The sequence below is a fragment of the Camelus dromedarius genome, chromosome 3 (assembly GCF_036321535.1).
Source record: "Camelus dromedarius isolate mCamDro1 chromosome 3, mCamDro1.pat, whole genome shotgun sequence".
Lineage (NCBI taxonomy): Eukaryota > Metazoa > Chordata > Mammalia > Artiodactyla > Camelidae > Camelus > Camelus dromedarius.
In genome coordinates, this window is record NC_087438.1 from 47452050 (window position 1) to 47478303 (window position 26254).

General features: G+C 40.7%; 1 protein-coding gene across 5 annotated transcripts in view; it reads left to right on the forward strand.

The window, feature by feature from the left end:
* Window positions 1-8176, forward strand: part of PTCD2 (pentatricopeptide repeat domain 2) — a 28930-nt gene extending 20754 nt beyond the window's left edge. For 4 of the 5 annotated variants that reach the window (XM_064481392.1, XM_064481412.1, XM_031446630.2 and 1 more), the window contains 2 exons: window positions 3646-3759; window positions 7181-8176. In XM_064481392.1, coding sequence (XP_064337462.1) covers window positions 3646-3759; window positions 7181-7405 — 339 coding nt within the window. In that variant the 3' untranslated portion in view covers window positions 7406-8176. The remainder of the gene's footprint in view (window positions 1-3645; window positions 3760-7180) is intronic. The other variant, XM_010974980.3, reaches the window with a different exon arrangement.
* Window positions 8177-26254: the final 18078 nt, after the last annotated feature.

Consider the following 26254-nt stretch of genomic DNA (forward strand, 5'->3'; position numbering starts at 1 on the left):
TATTAGCAGAAATAAATGAAGTTGTTTTTCTTTTTTTTCTGATCTACTTTAAAAATTAATGCCTTATACTAAAATCTTTTCCTGCTGCCAGTTGGAATTTGAACTTACCTAATTTTTCCGCCTCAACTTAATTTTCATCAAAATTGCTCTTGCTGCCGATAAGACCCAGAGGGCCTGGTTCCCCATTTCCTGGCTAATGCATGCTCCATTCTGAACTGACTGGGCACATGATCTCATCAAGGCACGTGCATGCTGATCCTGCCCCTTCAGTCTAAACCCACCCATCACAAGAGAACTACAGCACCCTCCACTGCTGCTCAGAATCAAAGGACTAACTTCTACTTCCAAACATGTCTAAAAGTAGCAGAGCCCAACGGAGAGTGGTTTTCCACTGATTTTACTTGTATTCTAATCATTTTTCTAGAAATCTAGATCCATTTTGGAATTGAATTACCTTGCAGGGGGATTGACAAGTGGTTAGTTTTACTGCTTTTATCATTTATTTGTAAACACAGGTGACTGTTTTAATGTTCCTTTCTTCTACTCACTAAGGCCACCCTAAAGTTCTAGCTCATGCTGGGAATTCTAGGCTGCAGAGGTCAGAAAGGAGATGAGACTTACTATTTCTCATAAATACCTTTGTGGCAGCATCTCACCTCTATGTCCAAGAAATGTATTTAGTTGGAAGCAATGTAGACTCTAAAGAAAACAAGAGTCTGTTAGAGGCTTTCTTTTTCTTCCATGTAGAAAACCAGAGGCGATCAGTCTAGGTCTGGTGTGACGTTCCATGATATCATCAGGGAACTGGCCTCCTTCTGTATTTCCACACCACCATCCTAATCCACATGACCTCCATCCACTACATCTCTGTTCCAGCAAGAAGTAGGAGAATGGAGGAGGACAAGGAAGTTGGTCCCTTTTAAGAATGTTTTGCCAAGTATCTAACCCAACAACGTGAACTTACATGTTATTGGCGAGAGCTTCATCCCATGACCACATCTAGTTGCAAACAAACCTGAGAAATAGAGTTTTTGATTTCCATATATGACAGCATCAGTTAGGGAGCTCTGTTATAAAAAAAAGGTGAAAATGGATATTGGTCAGAACACAAGCGTCTCTACCACACTGTGATATTCTTCAAATACAGCAGCTTAAAAAGAAAAGAAAAAAGAAATGCAAATTTCTCCACTTCAGGGGTTCTGTTCCTTTTTTTGGTCAGAGGTGTCAGTGACTTAACATTTCTTGAGGTCTCAGAAAATCAGAGAGGCAGGAAGTATGTGTTTTTTGAGTATTTTTTCTTAAGTAATATTCCCTCTGCTCCTTGCTAATTCAACATTCCTAGCCTTTCATTTGAAATCTGTAAGATTAAAGCAAAGTGCTGTACCCTGATTTAACTTTTTTAATTGTACCCTGAGACTTCAGTTTGAGACAAGCTCCTAGCTTTAAATTTTCTCTTTGCCTTTCATCAGTAACTGCCTTATCTATGTTGCCTTCATCAGTATGGTTCAAGGTATTGAACCTTGCTCTTGAAATCCCTACTGAATCAGAGATAGTTGCTAGAGGCAGGAGAGAAATTGGGAAAACTTAAGAAGAAAAGTTGAAATCTTCCAGAAGCACACCATTAACAGTTTCTAGCATAGAGCTCCAGGAGATTTATCCTTGTAAATTGTTAGGGGACCTACGTTCCCCTTCTCATTCACTGTCGTTGAGGGTCTCCTCAACAGGATGCCAGAATGGCAGGTGTGGCATCAACAAGGTAGACTTGTCCTTGCTCTTGATAGGATAGACCATTGCCAACCAAATCAGGACTGGTTTTTATTAACAAGACTGTTAAGAACTGTTAAGAGTTGGAGATTTACCCCAGATGCCAAGCTAACAAGTTAACCTGCCACAGTTTCATGGATGCTGGTGGAGAACACTAGACACTGAGAGATGAAGGACAGTTTATTACTCACAGCAATAGCAGTAGCCAGAGGATTAGCATTTTTGCATCAGTTCCTTCAGCCCAGTTCCTACAGAGTGACATGAAGAGGTCTATATGCCCCTTGCACACACACAGGGTGTATGTTAAGAGAGGAACCGTGAACTTGGGAACCCAAATCTCTTATAATGGACAGTAAACATACCTGCCCTTTCTTTGGTTGAGACACTGTCTGTCTTCCCAGGCTGTTGGTTTTATAAACACCCTTGAAAATATAGTCCAGACTAAACCAGTCAGTGCTTCTGGCTGACTGTGAGAGACCCATGGAGTGTTCTCTCCTGACAAAGGATTTTTGCCTCTGCTCTACAACACTGAACTTAGATCCAGTCCTTTGGAGTTAGGCTACTTGGGATCATTTCATTCTGTTCTTCAGGACCAAAGATAACCCTCAATCCTAATCAACAAACACACAATGTTATAAGTGGACTACTGAGAGAACTTAGCTGGTTTGGTATAAAAAAGTGAGTATCTCTTCCGGAAGAACTGTATTCCCTAAAATGTTTCCTAAAAATGTTTATACCCTTTGACTTTGTAATTTCACTTATGGAAATCAAGTCTAAGAAAGTAATGAGCTGGGCTTTTTGTTTGTTTGTTTTTAATATACGCACATTTATTGATAAAATAAAGCATGGTATTGCTTTATTTGATGCATTATTTATATGATGGATTGCTATGCATTCATCATTAAAAATGAGTTTTTTCCTGAAATTTCTGGATGCTATGAAAAAATGTTCATTATATAATAATTCACCAAAAAGCAGAATCAAATTTGGGAAAATGAATATATTTGGAAGATAATACATGAAATTATAAATAATGGTTAACATTAGTTGGTGAATTCGAGTTATTCTCCTTTTTTTTTTTTAAACTTTTCTATATTTTTCAAATTGTACCAGTGAACATTGGTAATGGGTGGGGGGGGGTGTTCTTTTTTCCTTGTGTTTATTTTATCTGATGGAAGGTAGTTTAGTGGTTTCATTTTTAAAGCCAAGTACAGTACCCAGTTTTGAAAGTTCTTTAATAGCTACAGTGTAAATATGAGTGCCTCCTTAAGGCTTTAACCAACCTCCACTTTATGCTTTCAACAACCTATATGCCTGCAATTTCCTAACCAAAAAACTTAAATTAAGTTAAATTGCCCCAGAGCCAACCTTATGAGATTGTCTGATTGTCATATTCTCTGAATCTAGAGGAAATAGGGAGGAAGAAACTAATAGTAATGTTTATTGAACACCTCTTGTTCAATATTTTATTTAATGTTTTATTTAATGTTCACAGTAATGTGAACATAAGTAATGTGAGATAAGGTATTTTCCTCATTTTACAAATAAAGAAATTGAAAGAGCAATTAAATAACCGGCTAGAGCCACTTAGCTAGTAATGGCCAGCTAAGGACTCCAGACCCCAAAATCCACGTTCTCTCCTTTTCTGCCCTATATCAAGTTTTGAAGTTTCAGTGTTTGATTAGCTGTTGGAAAACAAGTTTTGGCTAGCAGGCATTCATTCGAAGCACTTTTGAACTTGTGCAAGCAAATGAATGAGGAAACAGCATGACAGCAGGGTAGATGTCTATAACTGTAGGCTTATCTTACCTAACAGGGTGCATTTCTCAGGGATGATCACTGGCTCAGTCTTGTGTTTGCTTGTTTCTTCATTTTATTCAGATTATGATCCATATTGAGTCAAATATGTTGAAAACCCTAATAGAGATACTAACGGATGCTACAGAGGGAAATTTATCAAGATTTGTGAAGAAACCTGTGTTCTCAGAGGAAGTGGTGAGTGTGGGACTGCTGCAGAGATCACGTAAAGGTGCAAGGGCACCCCTGAAACTGTCCAGTGATGCCTTCATCCAGTAGGCCACCTCCTTAAAGCGACTGTCAGAGGCGGCAGCCTCCCTCTTGTTCCTATTGTAAGACTTCTCTGTCTGGGTACAAAGACTCTTTTCCTCTAACACAGTATATCCTCTGAAATTCTAGGAAAACTTTTTTCTTTTACATATTCTTTTCCCCACACTGTTTCCATGGATGTCAGTGCTCTCTCTCTCTCTTTTTTTCTTTTTCCTTTCTCCTCAAGCCTCCAGTTCGTTCTCCCCACTCATCACTCTCAGTTGATGACCCTGCCTCCTGTTTCCTGGAGGAAATAGGGCAGTCAGAGGAGAACTGCTCCACCCGACAGCTTCTTTGCCTCTCCCCCTCTGCTGAGCCTTCCCTCCTGAAGCCATGGTGACTGCACACACCTCGAGAGAGCCAGCTGCCCGGCTGTGCCTGGGAGCCCAGCCTCTGACCCACCCCAGGGCATCAGTCCAAAAGTGGGACTTTGCATCATCACTGTCGCCTTCCCTGTAGCTCATCCCATTAGCCAACAATAGGCTGTAGTATCTCTCATCTTTAAAAAAAAACAAAAACAAAAAAACCCAAAAACTCCCCTACTTAAACAAATACCAGGTGTTTAGATAGGAAGACTCTGCCTCGTCAAGTCGCTTCTTCCCAAGTTAATGTGATAGTGGTATTTTTATTGAGATGTTACATTAGGTGGGTTGTTTTTGTTTTGTTTTGTTTTTTCTGTAGTGAAGGTTTAGGCAAACTAGCAAGAAGAGCTGAGAAAACCCTGAGAAAGAAGAGCAGGAAGAGGTGCTAGACTTGCCAGATATGAAACCATATTAAAGCTTCTCTAATTAGAACTGTGGTTTTAGCTCCTGAAGGGACTAACTAATGGAATGCTTTGCAAAATAATAAAATTAAACAAAAATGAAGAGAAAGGGTTTCTAAAAATTGAAAGCACTGTGGAACAGTTGGACCCGTGTGTCACACTGATGGCCTAAGCACACAAAGAGGAATTACTGTAAGTCACTTGAAATTTAGTCATTTGTACATTGCTAGTTATATATTACCTAACGGGGTAAGAAAGACTGTAAAGAAAGCATAAATTATTGGCAGCGATCATACTGTTAGTAAAGATACTGGAATTGTCATTTTGACTAATGGAGGGGCCTGTGGTTGGCCCTCCCTCCCTTTTTCCCCTTTCCCTTGCCTTTTATAGCAGGGTCCCGGCTGCACCTAAGGTGGTGGGATTGGCAGCAGAGGGCAGGTGGCCTTCCCAGCCCTGTCCCCCTCCTCAGTGCCAGCCAAAGGCTGACAAAAGGAGCTTGTCAGGAAAACTAATTGGATATGATTAAATTTAAATTGAATAGAATTAAATTTAAAGCTTCTTTCTATTTCTCTGTGTAGGTTGTGACCCATTCAAACTTTTTCGGAGTGTGTTTGGAAAGTAAAGGAACTGAAAATGTAAACCGGTTTTAAAGTACACAGCCGTGTGTGTGTGTGTGCACATACACAATACTGACACAATTTCAGTTTTCTCACTAGCACTCATGTCAATCAGTCCTTCCTTAGACCCGGCCTATCAATGCGTTGGCCCAGTTATACAGCTAAAGCATCCAAACAAACTTCACATTGAAAAATACTAATTATTTTTATCTGATTTTTCCCCCCAAAGCCTATAAAGACTGATTTACTTAGAAAGCTCACCCTCTAGTTCATTGTGCCCCCGCAGTTGTGAGACCAACTCAAGGAATTGCTTGTTGAGAAGTGAATTGATCCATAAAACTCCAGCAGCTTCTGAGCCAGTTCTAAATCTATTTGTGAGACTGCATGTGGAGTCCTACATTGTAAAACTGCATTCTACAAATGCTCGGTGTAGTGTTTATACCACCAGTTACTGAAAAAGTCTTATGTGTGGAGGTAAGGTGCCAATATACCATCAGAGGAATGTTGAAAAGAACCACTGACCTTCTGCAATACCATGACTGAAACCACTCAAACATGAGCTGTTTCTTTATTTACTTCTTTTTTTAAGCCTAAATTAACAATGTTGTATCACCTCTTTTCCGCTTAAATTGTAGAATGGTCCTAATGATACCACTTAATATTTTTGTAGTGATTTAAGGGAACTTAATCACTTAGTATCTGCAGTGAGAGCAGGGTTACCTCCAGCTTGGCACACCTGCTTTGCTTCTTTGGAAACCATGTGCTGCTCCACATTCAGTCACTCCACCTTGAACAAGGGGACTAAACAAGCTTTTTTTTTTTTTTAAGAGTGTTAGAAGTATTTAAACTTTATCTAAAGGTTCAGTGGAGACCCTTGTTAGAAAGGAAGTTGTGCAGGTAGCAGATAGGATTGTGATATATTTAGAAGATAACTAAAGGATTCATCAGGGACCCGGTCAATTTAAATTTCATCAAGAAATGTTAGATTGTATCATTAATAAGGACTGAACTAAGTAAAATGTTGATTTTAATCAGAAAGTAGTTTCATATTTTAATTTTGAACTCACCCATTTGTGTTAAATACCAGTCATATACTTGTGACTCTAATATGTATACCTCTGGTCTAGATCTCCTCCATCCCTCTAACTTGTGTATCCAGCAGCCTCTGGACATATCCGCTTAGCTGTTTCACAGACCCCTCAATCTTGTCCAGCATGGGCCTCTTAATTTTCCCTCTCCAAAGCTGGTCCCCCCATCTTCCCCATCTCAGTCAGTGAAATCCTCCATCTCCAAGGTACCAAAGCCCAAGTTGGGAAGATTATTCCTCCCTTTCCCTTTCCTCTTCAACAGTAAATCCTTACAGTTTAATCTCCAAAATATACATTATATAATCTACTTCTGCATCTTTTCTATACATTTTCCAATCTAAACCATCACCTATTCTCATCTGGCCTATGATGGGGGCCTCTGGATTAGTCTCCAAATTCTTGTGCTCTCCAGTTCTCTACACAGCCTTTAAAATCTAAATCAGATCATGTCCCAGTTTGGACCCCCTGATGGCTTTTAGAATAAATTCAAAAAAACCATGAGCTATAAAGCCTTACATCATTTGGCCCCACCTCCTGCTCTTAACCTTAAATTGGACACACTTGATTCCATTGCTATTTGACCTCCTCTCCCTGGTATGTTTCAGTGTATAATATATGCTACTTGAATCCCTGTTTTATAAAATACCAGGTATGATTTTCAAGTACTAATTCTGAATGTTGTGTGCAGCTTGTGGAATCCCTTACAGTGCCCCAGTACCCTGGTTTTCACCACTTTATGTCCACTCTACATTTTTATGCATTTGTCTCTTTTTCTTGGAGGAGAAAAAATAGTGGGAAGAAATCTTGCAGAGATAGAATGACCTGCTCTTGCTTTTTTCCAGCTGGTCAAAGTGAGGGAAAAAGTGAAGGATGTGCCTGCTCTTCTGGTGAACTTTGATAAGCTCTACAGGAAACTGCACATGAATGGCCAGGTCACCACTTACACTCTGGATGCTCTGCTCTGCCACACTCCCAGGGACAGAAGATCCCACATGGTGCTATTAAACAAGAGGACAGTCAGCCGTCGGACCTTCCAGCCGCTCAGCCAGTCCCTGTGGGCTGAGTAACACTGGGTTCAAACCACCCACTGGTCTAAGTTGGAGGGGCCCTGCTTCTAATGAGTTTTGGCTTCCTAGGAAATCAGGCATTATACTCCTGTGGACACTATACTACCTAACACTCTCCTCCTTAAATTTCCATGTTCACTGAGTACCTGGCATGCTGACTTGAGAAGTTAATATCTTGTGCCACTGTGAAGATCAAGACACCAGCAAGCAGAAAGCTTGGCTCCCGAAGAAAGGGGGCTTCCCCATGTAAACTGCTGAGGATCCTTGAAGGAATATAGTCATGGTCACCAGTCCAGCTTCCAGGACCAGAGCAGAACCCAAGAAGCACAAGCAGGAAGGAATTTCACAATAAGTGATCAACTCAGACTAATATTCGGGGGAGTAGTTACTTGCAGATTATACGCTTGCTGAATTCAGGAGGTCTAAGACCCTGTTCTACCGTCCTAGGAAAGAACCCAGGATTTTCTCACTGCTTCTGTCATCATTTACTGTAACAGTAAACTAGGTACTTGAGCTTTCATTTTTCCATCTGTAAAATAATAGTACCTGTGTGAATCTGCATACTGGTTTGAAATTTTCATTCAGGGTTCAGTAGGATCAAGAATAAGAGAAATGAAATGGTTCCTCAGGAAACTTTTTGTTTTCTCAGCAGAGCAAACAAAACCAGAATTTAACTCAGAACTGATAAATAAGCCAAATTTAAATGACTACCACCTTGGTCACGGGTAAACCATGTGCTTTTCAAAATAAATGCTGATAAAAACAACATAATGCTCTCTGTACTGCTTAGTTTTCTATGTAGGTCATAAATTTTTGGTCCTATAGTTCACCTCGTTTGTTAATGATTCTCTTTTCTCCCTTTGGATGTTTAATTTTTTTGTAAAAAGAAATGTGTCATGACAGTGGGTCAGAGCTCCCTCATACAGATCCGTCTCCGTCTCTTGACGGTTAGAAGCCCAGCACGTGGGGAGCTGTGTTTGAGGGCCTGAGTGGCGGTGAGCCTCTCAGCTGCTCCTGGAGTGCTGCAGACCCCTGACTCAGCGCTGCTTCAAGAGCCGGGGAACTATGACTTTCTACTTATTCTGAGGCAAGAACTGTTCATAGAACCAGAAATTCTAGAGTGGGAGGAATCTTCTAAGTCTCCTACTTAAACTGCCCCATCTTTCAGGTCAGGGAAATGACTGGTCCAAATTGGCATAACTAGTTTGAGGTGGGGCTGAGATTAAAACCCAGATTCCTAGTCTCATCCCCTTCATGCTGTACCACATCACGTCTCCTCAGAGAAGAAAGAGGAGAATCTACACAGAGAGCAGTGGGGCTCCATGCCCAAGGCCACAGGCTCCCTCAGTCTCCTCATTAGTTAAGCAGGGGTAATAGTAATATCCACCTCAGAGACTTGCTGGGAGGATGGAATGAGGTAATAAATGCAAAGCAAGCAGAACAGTGCCTGGCACAGAGTAAGTGCTACATAAACGTTAGCTATTGTTACCACCACGTCAGTAGCATTCAGAGTGTCTGCACTTCGTTGAATTATAAAAACAAATGAGTTCTTCTTCATGTTCAGAAAGAATCAAAAGAATTTCTTTAGCCTATGCTCTGTGAAGCATTAACTTCATTTAAAGAAAATTCACTGCCATCATAGAATCTTAATTGCATCTCATGTGTGTCTGGTGTTTTGCAAAAGAGAAAAAAACATTTGAATTTTCTACCTTCAAAGTCTTAGGGAATAATAGGGCACATTTCCTGTCCCCTAACTTATCTTTTATCTTCTCTAGCATTCACAAAGAGCGTTCAAAGGCCATTATGTCCTGGGTCAACGTGGCCTTGGTGGTTACCTAACAACTATTCATTAGCAAAAAAAAAAAAAAAAGAAAGAAAGAAAAAGAAAAATTTGTGAGCAATAAATAGCAGCCATGACCTTCCCAAGCTCTGCTGGTGGCTGTGGTTCTCTGCTAACTGCAAACTGGGGTCTTTGACTGAGGGGCAACTTAGTACAGAGGTACAAATGTGCGTAACGTTTACCCTGAAATAATAGACAATTCCAAAGGCTAAAACAAAAGCAACAACAACAAAGAAAAAGTATGCTCAGTATATACGGAGCATTTCATTCTTTAAAACTTGGTAGTTTCTTTTCAAAACTGGTGTTTCCTTGCAATCGGTAATTTGCCTAAAGCATCTACATACTCGTTGGTAATTTGCCTAAAGCATGTACGTACTCTGTTAATGGGAATATCTGATGGACAGACTATCTTATTCCCCAACTCTGTCATGTGCCTTTGTAGATTGTTTTCACTTATTGTAAATGTCAGTTGCTACAGAAGCCAAAAATCATGGTGAGTATAAAACAGGATGAGAAAGAGATGAAAAGATAGCTCCTTAGTTAGATGATATCAGGGTAGTGGTTTGGTTATCTATTGCTGTGGTCCAAAAACACTTCAGAACTTAGTGGCTTAAAATAACATTAGTAATGTTTCTGGCAATTAATACCAGGACCTCAGCTGAGGCTGGGGCCTGAACATCGACACTAGGCTCCCTGACAGCATAGGTACTAGGGAGTGAGTGTTCCAAGAGGACCAGGCGGAAGCTTTGTCACCTTTTATCACCTAGCCTCAAAAGTCACATGGCTTTGATATGCATTTCTCTAATAATCAGCAATGTTGAGCATCTTTTCATGTGCCTATTGGCCATCTGCATATCTTCTTTGGAGAAATGTCTATTTAAGTCTTAAGCTCATTTTTTGATAGGGTTTTTTGGGGTTTTTTTGATACTGAGCTATATGAGCTATTTGTGTATTTTGGAAATTAAGTCACATTGTTTGCAAATATGTTCTCCAAGTCTGAAATTAAATAAAAATACAACAAGGTTATCATCTAACACCAATCAGAATGAGCATCATCAGAAAGGCTGAATAATAAATACTGGAGCAAAGAGTTGGTGGGAATGTAAGTTGGTGCAGCCACTATGGAAAACAGTGTGGTGTTTTCTTAAAAAACTAAAAATAGAGTTACCATATGACCCAGCAATCCCACTCCTGGGCATATATCCAGAAAAGACAAAAACTCTAATTCAAAAAGATACATGCAGCCCTGTTTACAACAGCCAAGACAGGAAAGCAAACTAAGTGTCCATCAACAGATGAATGGATAAAGAAGATGTGGTATATATACACACAATGGAACAATACTCAGCCATAAAAAAGAATGAAATAATGCCATCTGCAGTAACATGGACCTAGAGACTATCATACTAATTGAAGTAAGTCAGAGAGAGACAAACATCATATATCACTTACATGTAGAATCTAAAAACAAAAAAAAGAAATGACACAAATGAACGTATTTATAAAACAGAAACAGACTCACAGACAGAAAACAAATTTATGGTTACCAAAGGGGAAAAGGAAGGGAAGAGGGACAAAATGGGAGTTTGGGATTAACAGATACCTCCTACTATATGCAAAATAAACAACAAGGATCTACTGTATAGCACAGGGAACTATATTCAACATCTTGTAGTTGGGGTGGGTATAGCTCAGTGGTAGAGTGCATGCTTAGCATGCACGAGGTCCTGGGTTCAATCGCCCGTACCTCCATTAAAAAAAGAAAAAAAAATCTTGTAATAACTTATAAAAAAAGAATCTGGAATCTGGAAATTTATATATATATATAAAACACTGAGTCACTATGCTGTATACTAGAAACTAATACAACATTGTAAATCAACTATACTTCAATAAAAAAATAAGTAAACAAACTTTTTTTTAAAAGTCACATAGCATCACTTCCACTCAAGTTACGGGCCTACCTAGATTCAAGGGAGAGAATATACATTCCACCTTTCAGCAGTGGGAACATCAAAGAATTTGTGGACATGTTTTAAAATACCACAGATAGTGTTTTCCAGGAAGCTCTTTAAACTCCTCCTCTCCCATTGCTACTTCCCTAATTAAAGCCATCATCATTATCAGTCATCAGTCTTTCAGCTCTTCACCCTACTGCAGCCAGAGTGAGGTTCTGAAGAAATTCATCCTCCCCCCATTTAAAGCCTGAGGGCTCCTCACATCCCTCTGGATAAAGCTCAGATTCTAACATGGCTTAGCAGGCCCTTCAAAATCTGGCCTGGGGTCTGCCCATCCAGCTCTGCCCAACTCCACACCCTTTCCCTCTTATTCATCTTTCAGACCATAACTTAGACATCTTTTCATCTGGGAAGCTTTCTGGAGCCAGCTACCCCCTCAAACCCAGACTAGGCGAGCTACCTACATGCCCTGTACTTCACTTAACACACTTGTCACACTCCTGTCATTGCCTGTTTTCATTTTTCACCAGATTTAGGTGCCATGTCTATCCCGTTCTCCACTCTGTGCCAGTACTCAGTGCCATAGGGAACACATCAGAGTATAAGTACTTACTTAACTCAGCATGTTTTTTTTTTAATTTTTTTATTGAGCTATAGTCATTTTACAATGCTGTGTCAATTTCTGGTGTACAGCACAGTTTTTCAGTCATACATCTATATACATATATTCATTTTCATATTCTATTTCACCGTGAGCTACTACAAGATCTTGAATATATTTCCCTGTGCTATAACAGTATAAACTTGTTCATCTATCCTATATATACCTATCAGTTTCTACCAATCTCGAACTCCCAGTCTGTCCCTTTCCACCCCCAACCCCTGGCAACCACAAGTTTGTATTCTATGTCTGTGAGTCTGTTTCTGTTTTATGTATAAGTTCATTTGCCTTCTTTTTTTTTTTTTTTTTTTTAGATTCCACATATGAGTGATAGCATATGGTATTTTTCTTCTCTTTCTGGCTTACTTCACTTAGAATGACATTCTCCAGGGACAACCATGTTGCTGCAAATGGCATTATGTTGTCTTTTTTACAGCTGAATAGTATTCCATTGTAGAAATATACCACAACTTCTTTATCCAGTTATCTGTCAATAGATATTTAGGTTGTTTCCATGTCTTGGCTGTTGTAAATAGTGCTACTATGAACACTGGGGTGCAGGTATCTACCATCTCATTTATATTACATAACGATGCTGGCTGACATCATGATCCCCCTGTGATCAGCATATTCTCTCCAGGCTATCCACTCAGTCCCACTTAACATTTAGAGTTGACTACAAGTTTTTGCCCAGTCCATTGTGTATCCTTTTCTCCTCTCACCTAAAATGCCCTCACTCTTTCTCTCTCTACCCTTTCCTACCCAACTCATGTGTCACCTCTTCCATAAGACATTCTCAAGCTGTAGAACCCATAGGGATTCTCCAATCACTCATTCACAAAATCCATACTGAGCAACTACAATGGACAAGGCACTATGAAAGGCCCTTAACATAACACAGGGAAAAGACTGACAAGGTTGCTTTCCCAAAGCAGAACATTTTTAGCCTGCTGCACTGAACTTAAGGACCTTTTGGCCTAGTCATTTGCTCTTCGCTTCTGCAGACAGTACTCATTACAGACCGATCAAAATCCTACCAAAGAATAGACTCAGTAGTGAAACAGACCAATCCTGGGCCATCTTTGCTGACAATTTTGATGATGACGACCCAAGAAATTAATACAAATTTGAACTAATTCATAATGAATTTTACTGGGAAATTATAATGGGGAGGTAAGGATTTATCTGCTACAATTCAAGTAGGCAAAACTGGAGATTTCTCTATTTCTTTGCAAAAGTTTCTTATTCAGTCTCTGGTTATATGAAGAACTCAAGAGAGGAATTCATGGGAGACTTGATCTTGCTTGAAAGATATTTTTTATGCTTTGAATTTTTTCAGGTAAATGTTTGCTGTTTCTGGATATCTTCCTTTTACCTCTTTTCATAACCAGAGGACAGTAGAGAAGGCAGTGGTTGTTAAACTTTTAGCAAGCATGAGAGTCACATGGAGAGCTTGTTCAAACCCAGACTGCTGGGCCCTACCTCCAGAGTTTTCTAATCCTTAGATCTGGAGTAGGGCCCAAGAATCTGCACTTCTAATAAACTGTCAGGTGCAGCTGTTGCTAGTCTGGGGACTGTGCTTTTAACTACTGTTGTTGGAGGAATCTGTGTTTCTCTATGTATATGGGAGGGTCAGGCTTCAGATGCACTCTCTGGGTCCTCTCTGCTCTCTGCTGTGAGGACGGAAGAGCAGGGTAGTGCAGCCTTGTCCCTGACTCCTGAGCAGGTATCTGCTAAGGCCATGCTGGCACCCACCGCTAAGCTCTGTGCCTCTGCTCATAAGGACCCTCACTCAGATGTCGACCCACCCCAACCCAAGCCCTACACGGTATTCATTGAATCAGGAGTCCCAAGGCACCATTCTGATTTAAGATCAATGAAAAACATACCTACTTAGTGTTTTCAAGTTATACATCTATTCTTATAAACTAGGGCAACACATGGCAAAATGACACAGGGCTTGACAAAACTAACTGAAGATTCAAATTTACATTATAACATTTCTTCTGTGGAAAAAAGTTACTTGGGAAAATTAAAACTCAGTAGATAAAATAGCCATTTAAAAAAATCACAATGGCAGAAGCTATGATTAGTAAAATCTGATATGAATTATGCATAAAAAATATGTGGTGAACCAAATCATTGTGAATGGATCCCAATGGAAATAGTTCAGAAAAGAAAAATAAAAAGATTTTTAAGAAAGAAATTATTTGACTGTATTGCACAGAAAATTAATCAAGGAATTAAGCTGGATTAAATGGCATTGCTTCAAAAAATATCTTCTGAACAAAAACTGAATGACATTGGTGTAATTCTGATTGAAATACGTTTTATTCATTAACATGGAGTTAAAAACAAGGGGATTAAAAATGCCCTTTGTCCTCAAGGAGTTTGCATTCTGCCGGAGGAACAGACATTAAATGGATAACTACAAAAATGACCACATGACCACAACTGACATAAATGATCAGTCTGGGGGTAGGGGGGATACACATTTCACCCTGTGGCATAGATAATAAGTGGTGTGTGCACCCATACACATGCACGCACACACACATACACACACACACAAAAGAGGAGGACTTTGGTCTTTCACAGCACAATTGTCTACATCACTCATTTTGGCACACAAAGTATAAGTACGAAGATTGTTGCCCACAATATCAGTAAACAAAGAGTGTTGGGCCATCAAGCCATCAGCCACTGCAGCTGCCTCTGACTGTGCACCCTAAGAGGATTCAGGATGGAAAAAGCAAGATACTGGCCCTAGATAGTTGAGGTGCATAGCAAAGAAATGATTTCAAAGAGCCCAGACTCCTATACCTTCCCATAAGTAGAAAAGCATTAAATCCATTAACTTGAGATGTCTGGTTTTCTTTAATTAACAGTAATCTTTTGATGTTCCGACTACCTGATTTTTTTGTTGCAAAACCTCCTATATATCCTGACTCCTCCCTTACCTCTTCGGAGAAGTCCCTCAAGGCTATCTGAGAGGCTGCCTCCCAGACTTAAATCCTCAGAAAGTCCACCGAATAAAACATAATTCTCAACTTTTAGGTTGTGCTTTTTTTTCAGTCAACAAGTATGCTGCCCTGTGTTGTTAAACAACTTTCTAAAGTGTATCTGTTGTCTTCTGAAAGATGAGGTATTCTACATTTATCTTGAATGACCCCAAAGTGCCCATGTAGCATAATACATGTACATACAACTGGGCCTTAATATTTTTTGAAAGAATGAACTAATTAATGGCAGGTTTTAGTTAATATGGACAGTCTGCCATGACTTGCTCTAAGTATTTCACAACTTTCTGACAAACCGGTCGCTCTTTCTACCCCAGTTTTACAGATGACAGAGCCCAGGCTTGGAGAAGGGCAACACTGGGGAAAGGGGCATGGGCCGACCAGTGCAATAACACACCAGCCCAAGCCTGTATCTTCCATGGGGTAGGTACCTCCTGGACTTCCACGCACAGCTAATCTGAGGCAGGAGTGATCACGGGGCAGGGGGAGTAGGAGGAGGTCATAACTTCCAGGTGAAGCTTCCAACCTCATACTCCACCCAGCTGCCCACCTTGCTCAGGTGATCCTTCTTCTGAGGGCTGCTGCCTCCAAGGGCCTCAGAGGCACAGTTACCAGTGATCACAGGTGGGGTTGGGGAAAGAAGGCTCAGAGGGAAAAAAGAACCCCACGCTTGGCTGCTGATCACTGCCCTGCAGCTGAAATCCTCCAAAGCTGGGTGCGTTGGGACTGGAGAAGGCCTCATTTAATTAGGCTCTGAGAGGAAAATGCACCAGGAGCCTGCGTCAGCCCGAAGGCGTCAGGGAATCCTGGTGTGTCACCTGCAGGCCTTCCTGGGAAACACATGGCCAGATTGGTGATGGTTACATCCTTCATCTTCCCTGATTCCTTTTTCCTGCCCCAAGTCAGGCCAAGCTGCTCACCTAGAAGAGCCCAGTGTTACCACATCTCTTAATCCCCCAAGTATCCCTCACCCCCAGACAGCAAGATCATCCTGTCAAATTACAAGTGACATCACAAAGAAGGAAGGCGTAACCTCCCACCAAGTGACAGCTCTACAACTGGATTCGACTTTGAATTCATGAGTGCGAGTCACATGCCTGGCAACCAAGCAGCAGAACCTCCTGGTGGGTCTGGATCCTACTGCACCCCAGGGGGACATGTTCCATGCCCATCAAGTTCAAGAGGATTTGAGTGACCTTCAGTTTCATGGCTGGAAATTACTGGATTAATATCAGGTAGTTTAAGGAGTACGTTCTGACTGTAGCAGATGCAGGATGACCACACGCACATCCAAAGGTAATTCAACATGAATGCCCTTCACCGACAAGCTCACCGAGAAGCCAGGAGAGAACCAGGCAACTCAACAGGAATACAATCGGGGTTTTTCAGATACATTGGTGCTCAGGTGACAGGGAATTCAACAACAACAACAAAAGGGCTCTGCATGATAGAGTTCATAAAAGAAATAAAAAAGCAAAGTAAGACTCACCATTTGTCAGACTTTGCAAGCACGTTATATACAGTATCTCACTTAGTCCTCAGGAAAACCTCACGTGGTACTGTTACCCCATTTCACAGATGAAGAAACAGTGGGTGAGCACAGGTAGTCTGATGCCAGAACTCAAGTTTCTAACTCCGTCCCTACATCCCTGCCCAAATGGTGGCTGTGTGCGCGCATGCGCATGTCCACCCTTTTAGGAGACGTGGTTTATACTGTTGATTGAGCAGAACGTCAAAGGGGCCTTTGAGCAAAAAAGTTAAACTATACATGCCTACACATATATACATATATATGCATATGTTATGCACTCATATTTTATACACACACAAATACACTTACACAGACATAAATGTGTGTGTGTGTAGGTCTCGGGTTTTTCTCCAGTGATCCCTGGCCGGCTTTGTGCTTTTCTCTATTAGGACAGAGCTGAAGAACTTAAGAGTAAACAGCAGAGGGCGCCCAGAGTCACCATTTTTAAAAGGTGCTAGTTTTTAGAAGCATCTTCCATTTCTGGAATTCAGAGACAACAGAGGTCCACATTGCAAGCTGGACAGGAATCATAGCAGTAGATAGTCTTTAGAGAAGATACAGAATATTGCCTTCACTCAGATTAAAAATTATCTAGTGTAGAAAGGATTTTAGAAAAGAGAAAACAGTGAGGATGATCCTCTACAGATAATAAACCAATGCAAGTATGTGTGTGTGCATGAGAAACACATAGAACAGCTCCTTATGAAGGAAAAAAGAAGGTCCATTCTCACTTAGGAAAGAGTTTCCTCTTAAGAAGGAAAACAACGAAATGTTTGCCTTTATTTACTAAAATCACATTGGTATGTGAGAGAAGTGAAAAGGAATTCGGCTTTTAATTATTTCTATTGTCTTTCTACCCTACTCAAATCCATCAAATTTAAGCAACCTGACTACCTCTTCGAACACTATCAAGGAAGGTACTAAGTCTTGGAACTTTCTCCATTTAAGTGAGGGGGACTTTGGTATCCTGGGATTTATCACTGCCCATTTCTAGGAATAGGTCAAAGATAAAGTTTTCATTATCACGAACCTTTAAGGTACACTGAGACTTCACAGAGTACTAATTATTATAACAGGCTCAGGGGTTGGGATTCTCAGGGGTTGGTGAAAGATATCACTAACAGAGACCAGAGCCCTGGAGGAGGAGAATGGCAGAGCCCTCGCTCAAGAGTATTCATAAGTAACTCTTGGGACCCTCCAAAAGTACCTGAAGGAGATTCTGTGCGACTGGCTATCTGACAACTGATACAGGTGAAGGAAACCAACTGTTAATTACTCTAAATGTTAACCCACTGAGTTGGTATGGCTTAGTCACAGCAACTCATGGATAAAGGTTCCCCAAAAAAGGCCTGGGGGGAAGTCCTACGGAAGATGCTATTCCCTACATATTTTCTATGATTTATCTCACTTATAAAATGACAAAATCCCCAAACACCTGGCTGATGGCCATTTGGTCAAACTCCTCTAGGAGCGTGGAGTTGAGTGGCCGGAACTAATTTCTCTACACGCTGTGTCAGCAAACTTTTATCCCATTTGGATGGTGGAGGTGAGGGAGGGCCATGTAAAGGCAGTGCTCTGATAGGTGGAGGTAACCTCACTATGACATGATGCCTGCGCTAAAGTAAAGACATACAAATGGCCAACAGGCACGTGAAAAAAATGCTCAATATCTCTAATTATCAGAGAAATGCAAATCAAAACTACAATGTGGTATCACCTCACACCAGTCAGAATGGACATCATTCAAAAGTCCACAGACGAATCTAAAAAACAAACAAACAAAACATAAATACAAAACAGAAACAGACTCATAGACATAGAATACAAACTTGTGGTTGCCAAGGGGGCGGGGGGTGGGAAGGGATAGACTGGGATTTCAAAATGTAGAATAGATAAACAAGATTATACTGTATAGCACAGGGAAATATATACAAGATCTTATGGTAGCTCACAGAGAAAAAAATGTGACAATGAATATATGAATGTTCATGTATAACTGAAAAATTGTGCTCTACACTGGAATTTGACACAACATTGTAAAATGATTATAAATCAATAAAAAATGTTTAAAAAAAGAAAAAGTCCACAAACAATAAATGCTGAAGAGGGTGTGGGGAAAAGGGAACCCTCCTACACTATTGGTGGGAATGTAGTTCGGTGCAGCCATTATGGAAAACAGTATGGAGATTCCTCAAAAGACTAGGAATAGACTTACCAAATGATCCAATAATCCCACTCCCGGGCATATATCCAGAGGAAACTCCAAAATTCCAAAAGATACATGCACCCCAATGTTCATAGCAGCACTATGTACAACAGCCAAGACATGGAAACAGCCTAAGTGTCCATCGACAGATGACTGGATAAAGAAGTTGTGGTATATTTATACCATGAGATAGTACTCAGCCATAAAAAAGAATGAAATAATGCAATTTGCAGCAACATGGATGGACCTAGAGATCATCATTCTAAGTGAAGTAAGCCAGAAAGATAAAGAAAAATACCATATGATATCACTTATATGTGGAATCTAATAAAAGAAAAAAGAGGACACTAATGAACTCATCTACAATACAAAAACAGACTCACAGACATAGTAAACAATCTTATGGTTACCAGGGGAAAAGGGGTGGGAAGGGATAAATTTGGGAATTTGAGATTTGCAAATATTAACTACTATATAAAAACAGGTTAAAAAAACAAATTTCTACTGTATAGCACAGGGAACTATATACAATATTGTGTAATAACCTTTAATGAAAAAGAATATGAAAATGAGTATGTGTATATATATGCATGACTGGGACATTATGCTGTACACCAGAAATTGACACATTGTAACTGACCATACTCCAATCAAAAAAAAAAAAGAACTGGCAGTGTGAAGCTCACTCTTGCAAGATCTGTCTGGACAACCTTGAGAGCTGAGCAGTTATCCAGTGAACACTGATTGGTATGGATGGTAGTGCAGGATTCCTATACACCTGGCAGTCCACAGCCTTGGTTACCATCTAGAGTCAAAATACTGAACTTAGTGAACTATGGATCTGGCTCTAAAGTATAAATCTTTTATTTATATGGATCATTCAGGTCTGTTTTTTAATAGTTTTGCCTCCCAAACCATCTGAATTTCACATCTCACTTTGCAAGAGTTGACATAACTTATAAATCATTGATCATTTCACTCTGTTGTAATCCTTTTATATGCAAAACGCCTGGATAGATACAGAGGGGGAAACAACGGTAACCAGCACACCACTGCTACCTCCAAAGAGCACATCTCTTGACTTCATTTTGAAAATTCTCAGACAAATAGGTCTGTGAGTTGGTTCTGGCAAACATGCTGGGCCTGGAGGAGGTTGGGTGCAATTTTGCCTTCTGTTCAGTTTTCAATAAACCAATGTCATGAATTTTTTCCTCTTGAATTCTACTTCCCCTTTCTCCTTTCTCTGTTCTTCTATTTTGTGTCTTCCCCATCATTTTGTTAATGCTTCTCCCTTTGAAAAAAAATATTTTAGGTCCCTTTTTCGGGCTCCTTGGTGACGGAGTCTGGCTTCCTGTGTTCTCACTCTTTCACTCACTGACTCAGAGTGGAGGCTGCTTTACTGGAACTTAGGAGAAACTTGAGGTTTGCTTTCAGTCCTGTTTTCTCCCTAGCAGAAACTCTTATTTCAGGGGAGAATATCTGAAGAGGCCAAGTTGAGAAAAGCAAGTAAGAAGCCTAAAAACCGGGTTTCCTCACCAGCTGCCCTCGGGCTATGCTCTGTGGAATAAGAACAGGGCCATTTGGAGTTGCTCATCTGCTTCCCAAATACGCCTTCTGTGCCCAGCATCCTATGCAGCCTTTGATGTGAGTTAAGTCCCTCAGGGCATGGGCAGGATTAACCAACTAAAACTGTCTTTTACTGCAACCCAAGGTACATTTCAACTTTCCAGGTTTGTTCAACAGAGAACATTTAGCAAGCATCCATTTTGCCTAGCAAAAAGAGAGGACAACTTAAAAATAACAAAGTATGTTTGACAGTTCAACATTTCCAGACCCAATGATGAACTTCAGATCTAAGTTTAAAATTCAATTCTGGGAACAATCTCTCATTCTCTATTATAGGTTGGAAGATGCCTATTGACACAAAATTAATAATATTATACTATCACTTTTATCTTTATTATTTCAAGTTGAGGCAAACAAATTACCTTTGTCCATAGCAGCTAGGAGAGGATTATCGATTTTTTAAAAATATTTTCTTTTATTATTATTACTATTATTTATTTTTTAGCCTTTTTAAATTTTGGGGGTGGGGGTGGGAGGTAATGAGGTTTATTTATTTATATTTTTAATGGAGGTACTGGGGATTGAACCCAGGACCTCGTGCATGCTAAGCATGGGCCCTACCGCCGAGCCATACCCTCACCCTCTATTTTTGAATTGATCCTATTTTTTTCATTCCTAGAAATTGATGAATGAATAGAAGATGCTCAGTCAAACCTCTGAGTAAGAAGTCAAAGACTCTATGTATGTGTGATTAGGGAAAACTGTGCACCTAATGAAGTCAACAGTGTGAAAGGAATGAACCACGGTGCTCACGATGACTCAGCTGACAACACTTTTCGGTAAAGTCCACACTGTTTGGGAAGCACATTTTCAACCCTAGTGTCAAAACCTCCAAAAGCACATAGACAAGTAAAGGATGCTGGTCCATGATGAGTTTGTCCAGGGTTATTCTGGAAGACCTTGAAGTACTTAATGACAATGATGAAGATGCCTTTCACATCTTCACCTTGTCTATCAGACTAAAAAGGAAGGAGAGCCAACTGTTGAGTAGGCAGCCCACAACTGGATTGGTTCCAATCAAATCCAATAGAACCACATCAAGCTGCTGAAGAAATTTACTTGCTAACGACAACAGCACAGCAATGAAGCTTGAACCTTTGTTTCACATTCCTCGCTGTTACTAGGTTGTTGTGGCCCAGATTTTGAGAAATTTAACCTGCAGGCAAATGTGTGACAGGGCTTTCCTGGCAACCTGTGGTTCAACAAAGAATAGGAAATGAAAACCATCATAATTGCCACAAGGTTCCTTTTACACAAGTTTCCATAACTTAGAAAGGTGCCTTTTTTACTAACTCCCTGTCCTATTTTCCTCATCCATACTGGCCTGCATTACCTCAAAATAAGAAGAAGGGGAAGTGCTTGTCTGAGGGGTGAAAGGTCTCAGGAATTGGCTGAGACTCCTTTCAGGGGGAGAAGGAAGGGTCACCCCTAAGAGTCTGCGCCCTTTCATTTGCCCAGCTGGGGCCCAGAAGCCTTTAATGACAATAATTTGCATACCAAATGTATCGAAGTCCTAGAAGGTCTCAAGAATACCATTTGGTTTATAGCTTCTTAAGTAACCTCAGCAGCACTTAAGACCAAGGACCATGACGTACAGCTGTGTGAGCTGTACCTCAACCTGGGACACTTGACACGGGGGCTGAGTGTCAGCTGAAATTTAAGGATGCACCTTTTCCTAATTCACCCACGTCCTCTTGGTGGACAAGTGGGGACTGTGAAAAGCCACCTTGACCCCTTCAGATTGATGGTGAAAACTCAGAACAGGTCACTCCCTGTCTCAAAGCTTCCGAGGGTTTCCCATTGCACTGAGAAACAATTTCAAGTCCACATGGTAACATAATCTGGCCCCCTGACCTCCCCAACCTCAGCTCTCACACTCTCCCCTTACTTGCATTACTCCTGCTACAGGGGCCTTGTTACTGATCCCAGAAAACCCCAGACACATTCCTGCTCCAGGGCCTTTGCACTGGCTTCCCTCTGGCTTGCTCCCTCACTTCATTCAGCTGTCTGATCACATGTCATCTCCTCCAGGAGGCCTTCCTTGACCACCTCATTCAAACTCCACCTCACCTCTTCTATATCCTTTATCCTGCCTTTTAAAAAAAGCACTCACTACTTGAATTTTATATTTATTTAGTATTTGTCTTCTCTCTAGAACAGAGATTGACACACTACAGCCTAAGGGCCAATCACACTTGCTGCCTACTTTGGTAAATATTTACTGGGATACAGTCACCCTCACTCACTTACATATTGTCTTTGGCTGCTCTCACACTACAGCTGTAGAACTGAGTAGCTGCAATAGGGACTGCACAGTCAACAAAGCCAAAAATATTTATTATCTGGCCTTTTACAGAGAAAGCTTATGAACCCTGCTCTGGAATGTAAGCCTCATGAGGCCAGGCCTTTGTCTATTTTGCTCACTCCTGTATCTACAGCACTCAGAATATTGCCTGGCACTTACTAAGTACTTGGTAAATATTTATCAAAGCACTGAACACACAGATGAATGAGTATCCAAATGCATCCAGGAAATATTTTTAATTCAACAATCACTGAGCACCAACTTGTGCCAGGCGTTGGACTCTGTGTGGAGGATACCACAATGATGAGAAACCAACAAATTCAAAGGCGCTATGAAGAATGTTGTGTTATAGGCAAGTGCCAGGTGTCATGGGAGCCATAAAGAAAGATGCCTGACAAAGGCAGCCAAGGATGGTGATTCCTTCCAGCAACTTCACTCTTGGGTATATTTCCAGAAAAAAATGAAAACACTAATTGAAAAGATACATGCATCCCAATAGCCAAGATTTGGAAGCAACCCAAGTGCCCATCAACAGATGAAGGGATAAAGAAGATGGGGTATATATACACAATGGAAAATTACTCAGCCATAAAAAAGAAGGAAGTTCTGCCATTTGCTGCAACGTGGATGGACCTAGAGAATATTATGCTTAGTGAAATAAGTCAGAGAAAGACAAATTTCATATGATATCACTTATATGTGGAATCTAAAAAGTAATATGAAGGATGTATATGAAAAATAGAAACAGATTCACAGATACAGAAAACAAACGAGGTTATCTGAGGGCAAGATAGGGGTACAGGATTAAGAGATACAAGCTACTTTATATAAAATAGATAAGCAACAAGGATGTCTTATATAACACAGGGAATTATAATTACCTTGTAATAACTTCTAATGGAGTATAATCTGTAAAAATACTGAATCCCTATGCTATACACCCAAAACTAATACAATATTGTAAATCAACTATACTTCAATAAAAAAAAAAGAGACGGTGATCCCTAAAGATGAGTTACTTCTCCAAGTGAAGAGAAGCGTGAAGGGTGTTGCAGGCAGAGTAGAACGTGCACTGGTCCAGAGGTGGGCAACCAACCATAGTCATCTGCAGGAGCAACAGCTTGTTTGGTATATGAGAGTTGTTTGAAGAGGGTTTGAACAACTCTTCACTGGTTTGAATAATCACTCTCCTTATCTTTCTGACTCTGACTCCCTTGATGGCTGTTTAAAATATGGAGGAAAATGATGATTCTTCTCAAAAAGGCTACCCCTTTCCTGCTGGTGTCTTTGGTCCAACACAATACACACGAAATGTGTTTTCTGAAGGGATGTCTGGCATACATCATATCAAGATTTCTCAACCTCGGCACTGGTGACAAGTTGGACCAAATAATTCTTTGTTGTGGGTGCTGTCCTGTGCGTTGGAGGAGCTTTAGTAGCATCCCGGGCCTTTCCCCACAAGATGCCAGTAGCGTTCCCTAAGGGTGACAACCAAAAATGTCTCCAGACGTTGCTAAGTGTCCCCTCGTGGGGCAATATCACCCCCTATTGATAATCTCTACATTCGTCAGTGCTAGAGAAACACACTGGGCAACTCGAAGTTGAAAGATGTTAATAACCTGCAAATGCTGGATAGAGGGGGCTTTTGAAAGCCTAAGGTGCTCAGGCCTCTAAAATAAAACCTGCCTGTCCCTTTTCATCTCCAGAAGATCATCCCATCATGGTTATGACAAGTAATCATAGTTACATGGGAAAAAGTAAACACAGTTACAAGTAACCAGAGAATTCGAAGAATAAACTTTAGCTACTTCTTCACTTGGCTACCCACGGGCCATGTTTCCCTAGGGACTCATGGGACCTGTGCTCTACTGGTAAAATGCTAAGTTAAATATGCATTAGGACAATGGAAACCTACCCAGCCATAAAAAAGGATAAGCTGCTGATAAAGGCAACAACGTGGATGAATTTCAGAGGCATGATGCCGAGGGAAAGAGGACAGGTTCAGAAGATTACATACTGTCTGGTTCCATCTATGTGACTTTCTGGAAGAGGTAAAACTGTAGTGAGAATAGATTAGCGGTGACAGGGGTTGGAGTGGGGGAGGGTGTGACTATGAAGGGACAGCCTGAGAGTTTTGGGGGTGCTGGACTATTATGTATCCTGATTCTGGTGCTAGTTATGTGAATCTGTACATGCGTTAAAACTCATGAAGCTGCAAACCTGGAAAGTCCCTTAATTTTACCAGGTGTTAATTTAAAAAGCAAACAAAAAGTAGTTCCTGAAGAATATAAGGGACTTGTAATAGTTACATGTCTTCTTCTAACCACAGTGAAGCATTTAAAGCCATATTTTATAAAATGTGGCAGGCCCTGCCAACTGGTCCATGCAGTGCTAGAGGGGACAGTAGACAGCAGATGTTCTGGAACTGAACAAAGAGCGTTAGCTTCCTTGCTTCGATTCCTCTTTCGCTTTCCACAGAACAAGGTGATCTTCACTTCCCAATCCAGGGTTACCAAATTCCATCCCAGAATTGGTTGAGCCTTCTTGGGCAGAAGAGTTTTCAAAACTTGACGTGTATTACAGCAGATTTACCAGCATCCTTTGAGGGGTACACGAGGTCAGAACATTGTATAGATATGACACTCTTGGTCGGTTGGAAAACGCCCATCTAAGGGATAAAAGAGAGTCTTAAAAGAGTGTGGGGCTAGTGTTCCAAGGGTCCAGGCAAACGTTGGAACACAGAGAGTAATGGAATGAAAGAGACTTGATTCTAAAAGAGAACACCATCCTGTGTTGTTATGCATAGGAATAATACCATCAGATTCATGTGTATTTGAAGTAATTAGTATTTCTGGGGGATCTTTAACTCACCTGAAATACCTAGGCTGCTGGTCTGTGATGATGACGATGGGGCCCAGGGCGTATATGGGAAGGAAGTGCTGAGCTTTGTCTAGGGTCCTACCCCGTAAGCATCCAGTTCCTGGTAAGAATATTTCACATTCCTCCTTTTCGGGGAGGAACTGCATGCTGTGGTTTACACACATGGAAGGGCTGTTCACAGGAAAATCTTGCTCGTTTGCTTACGCAGTGAAGCTAGTAAACCACAGGACGGTCACACCAGAAAACAATGTGCTTGACTTCTCAGTGAACGAAATGCATGGCAACAGTGAGAATCAGAAAGTGTCATCTGCCTTGTGTTCACCCTGAACGAGCTGCACAAAGCAGACGGAAGATCACAATTGTGAATGTTGTATTTCTTTTTCTTTGTCCATCCCCCATCATCCAATATTTTTAGCATTGTGATTTCAGATAGACAATTGAAGTGTCTTTAAATTTTTTCAGAGGTAACCTCGTACACCAAACAACCTCAGAGGCTTTGATTCTTTTCCCCGCTGGCTAAATATGAACTTTTGAAAATGAAGTAAAATTACGGCCCTTCTGTGTCTGTAGGGTAGGGTAGAGTAAGGCAGGGCGGCAGAGGTAAGAAATATGTTGCGGAAGAACTAGCTGATGACTTCAGATCATCTTGAAAGCAGAGCTTTGAACCTTTCGGTAGCGTTTTACATCTTTTACCTTGGTTGAGCCTCACAACTACCCTCCCCCCATGATGTAAGGAATTATTACTTTCTGCCCGTTTAATAGAAGCTAAAATCCAGGTATATGTAGAGGTAACACAGGTGGTTAGTGGAAAAACAAGGTATA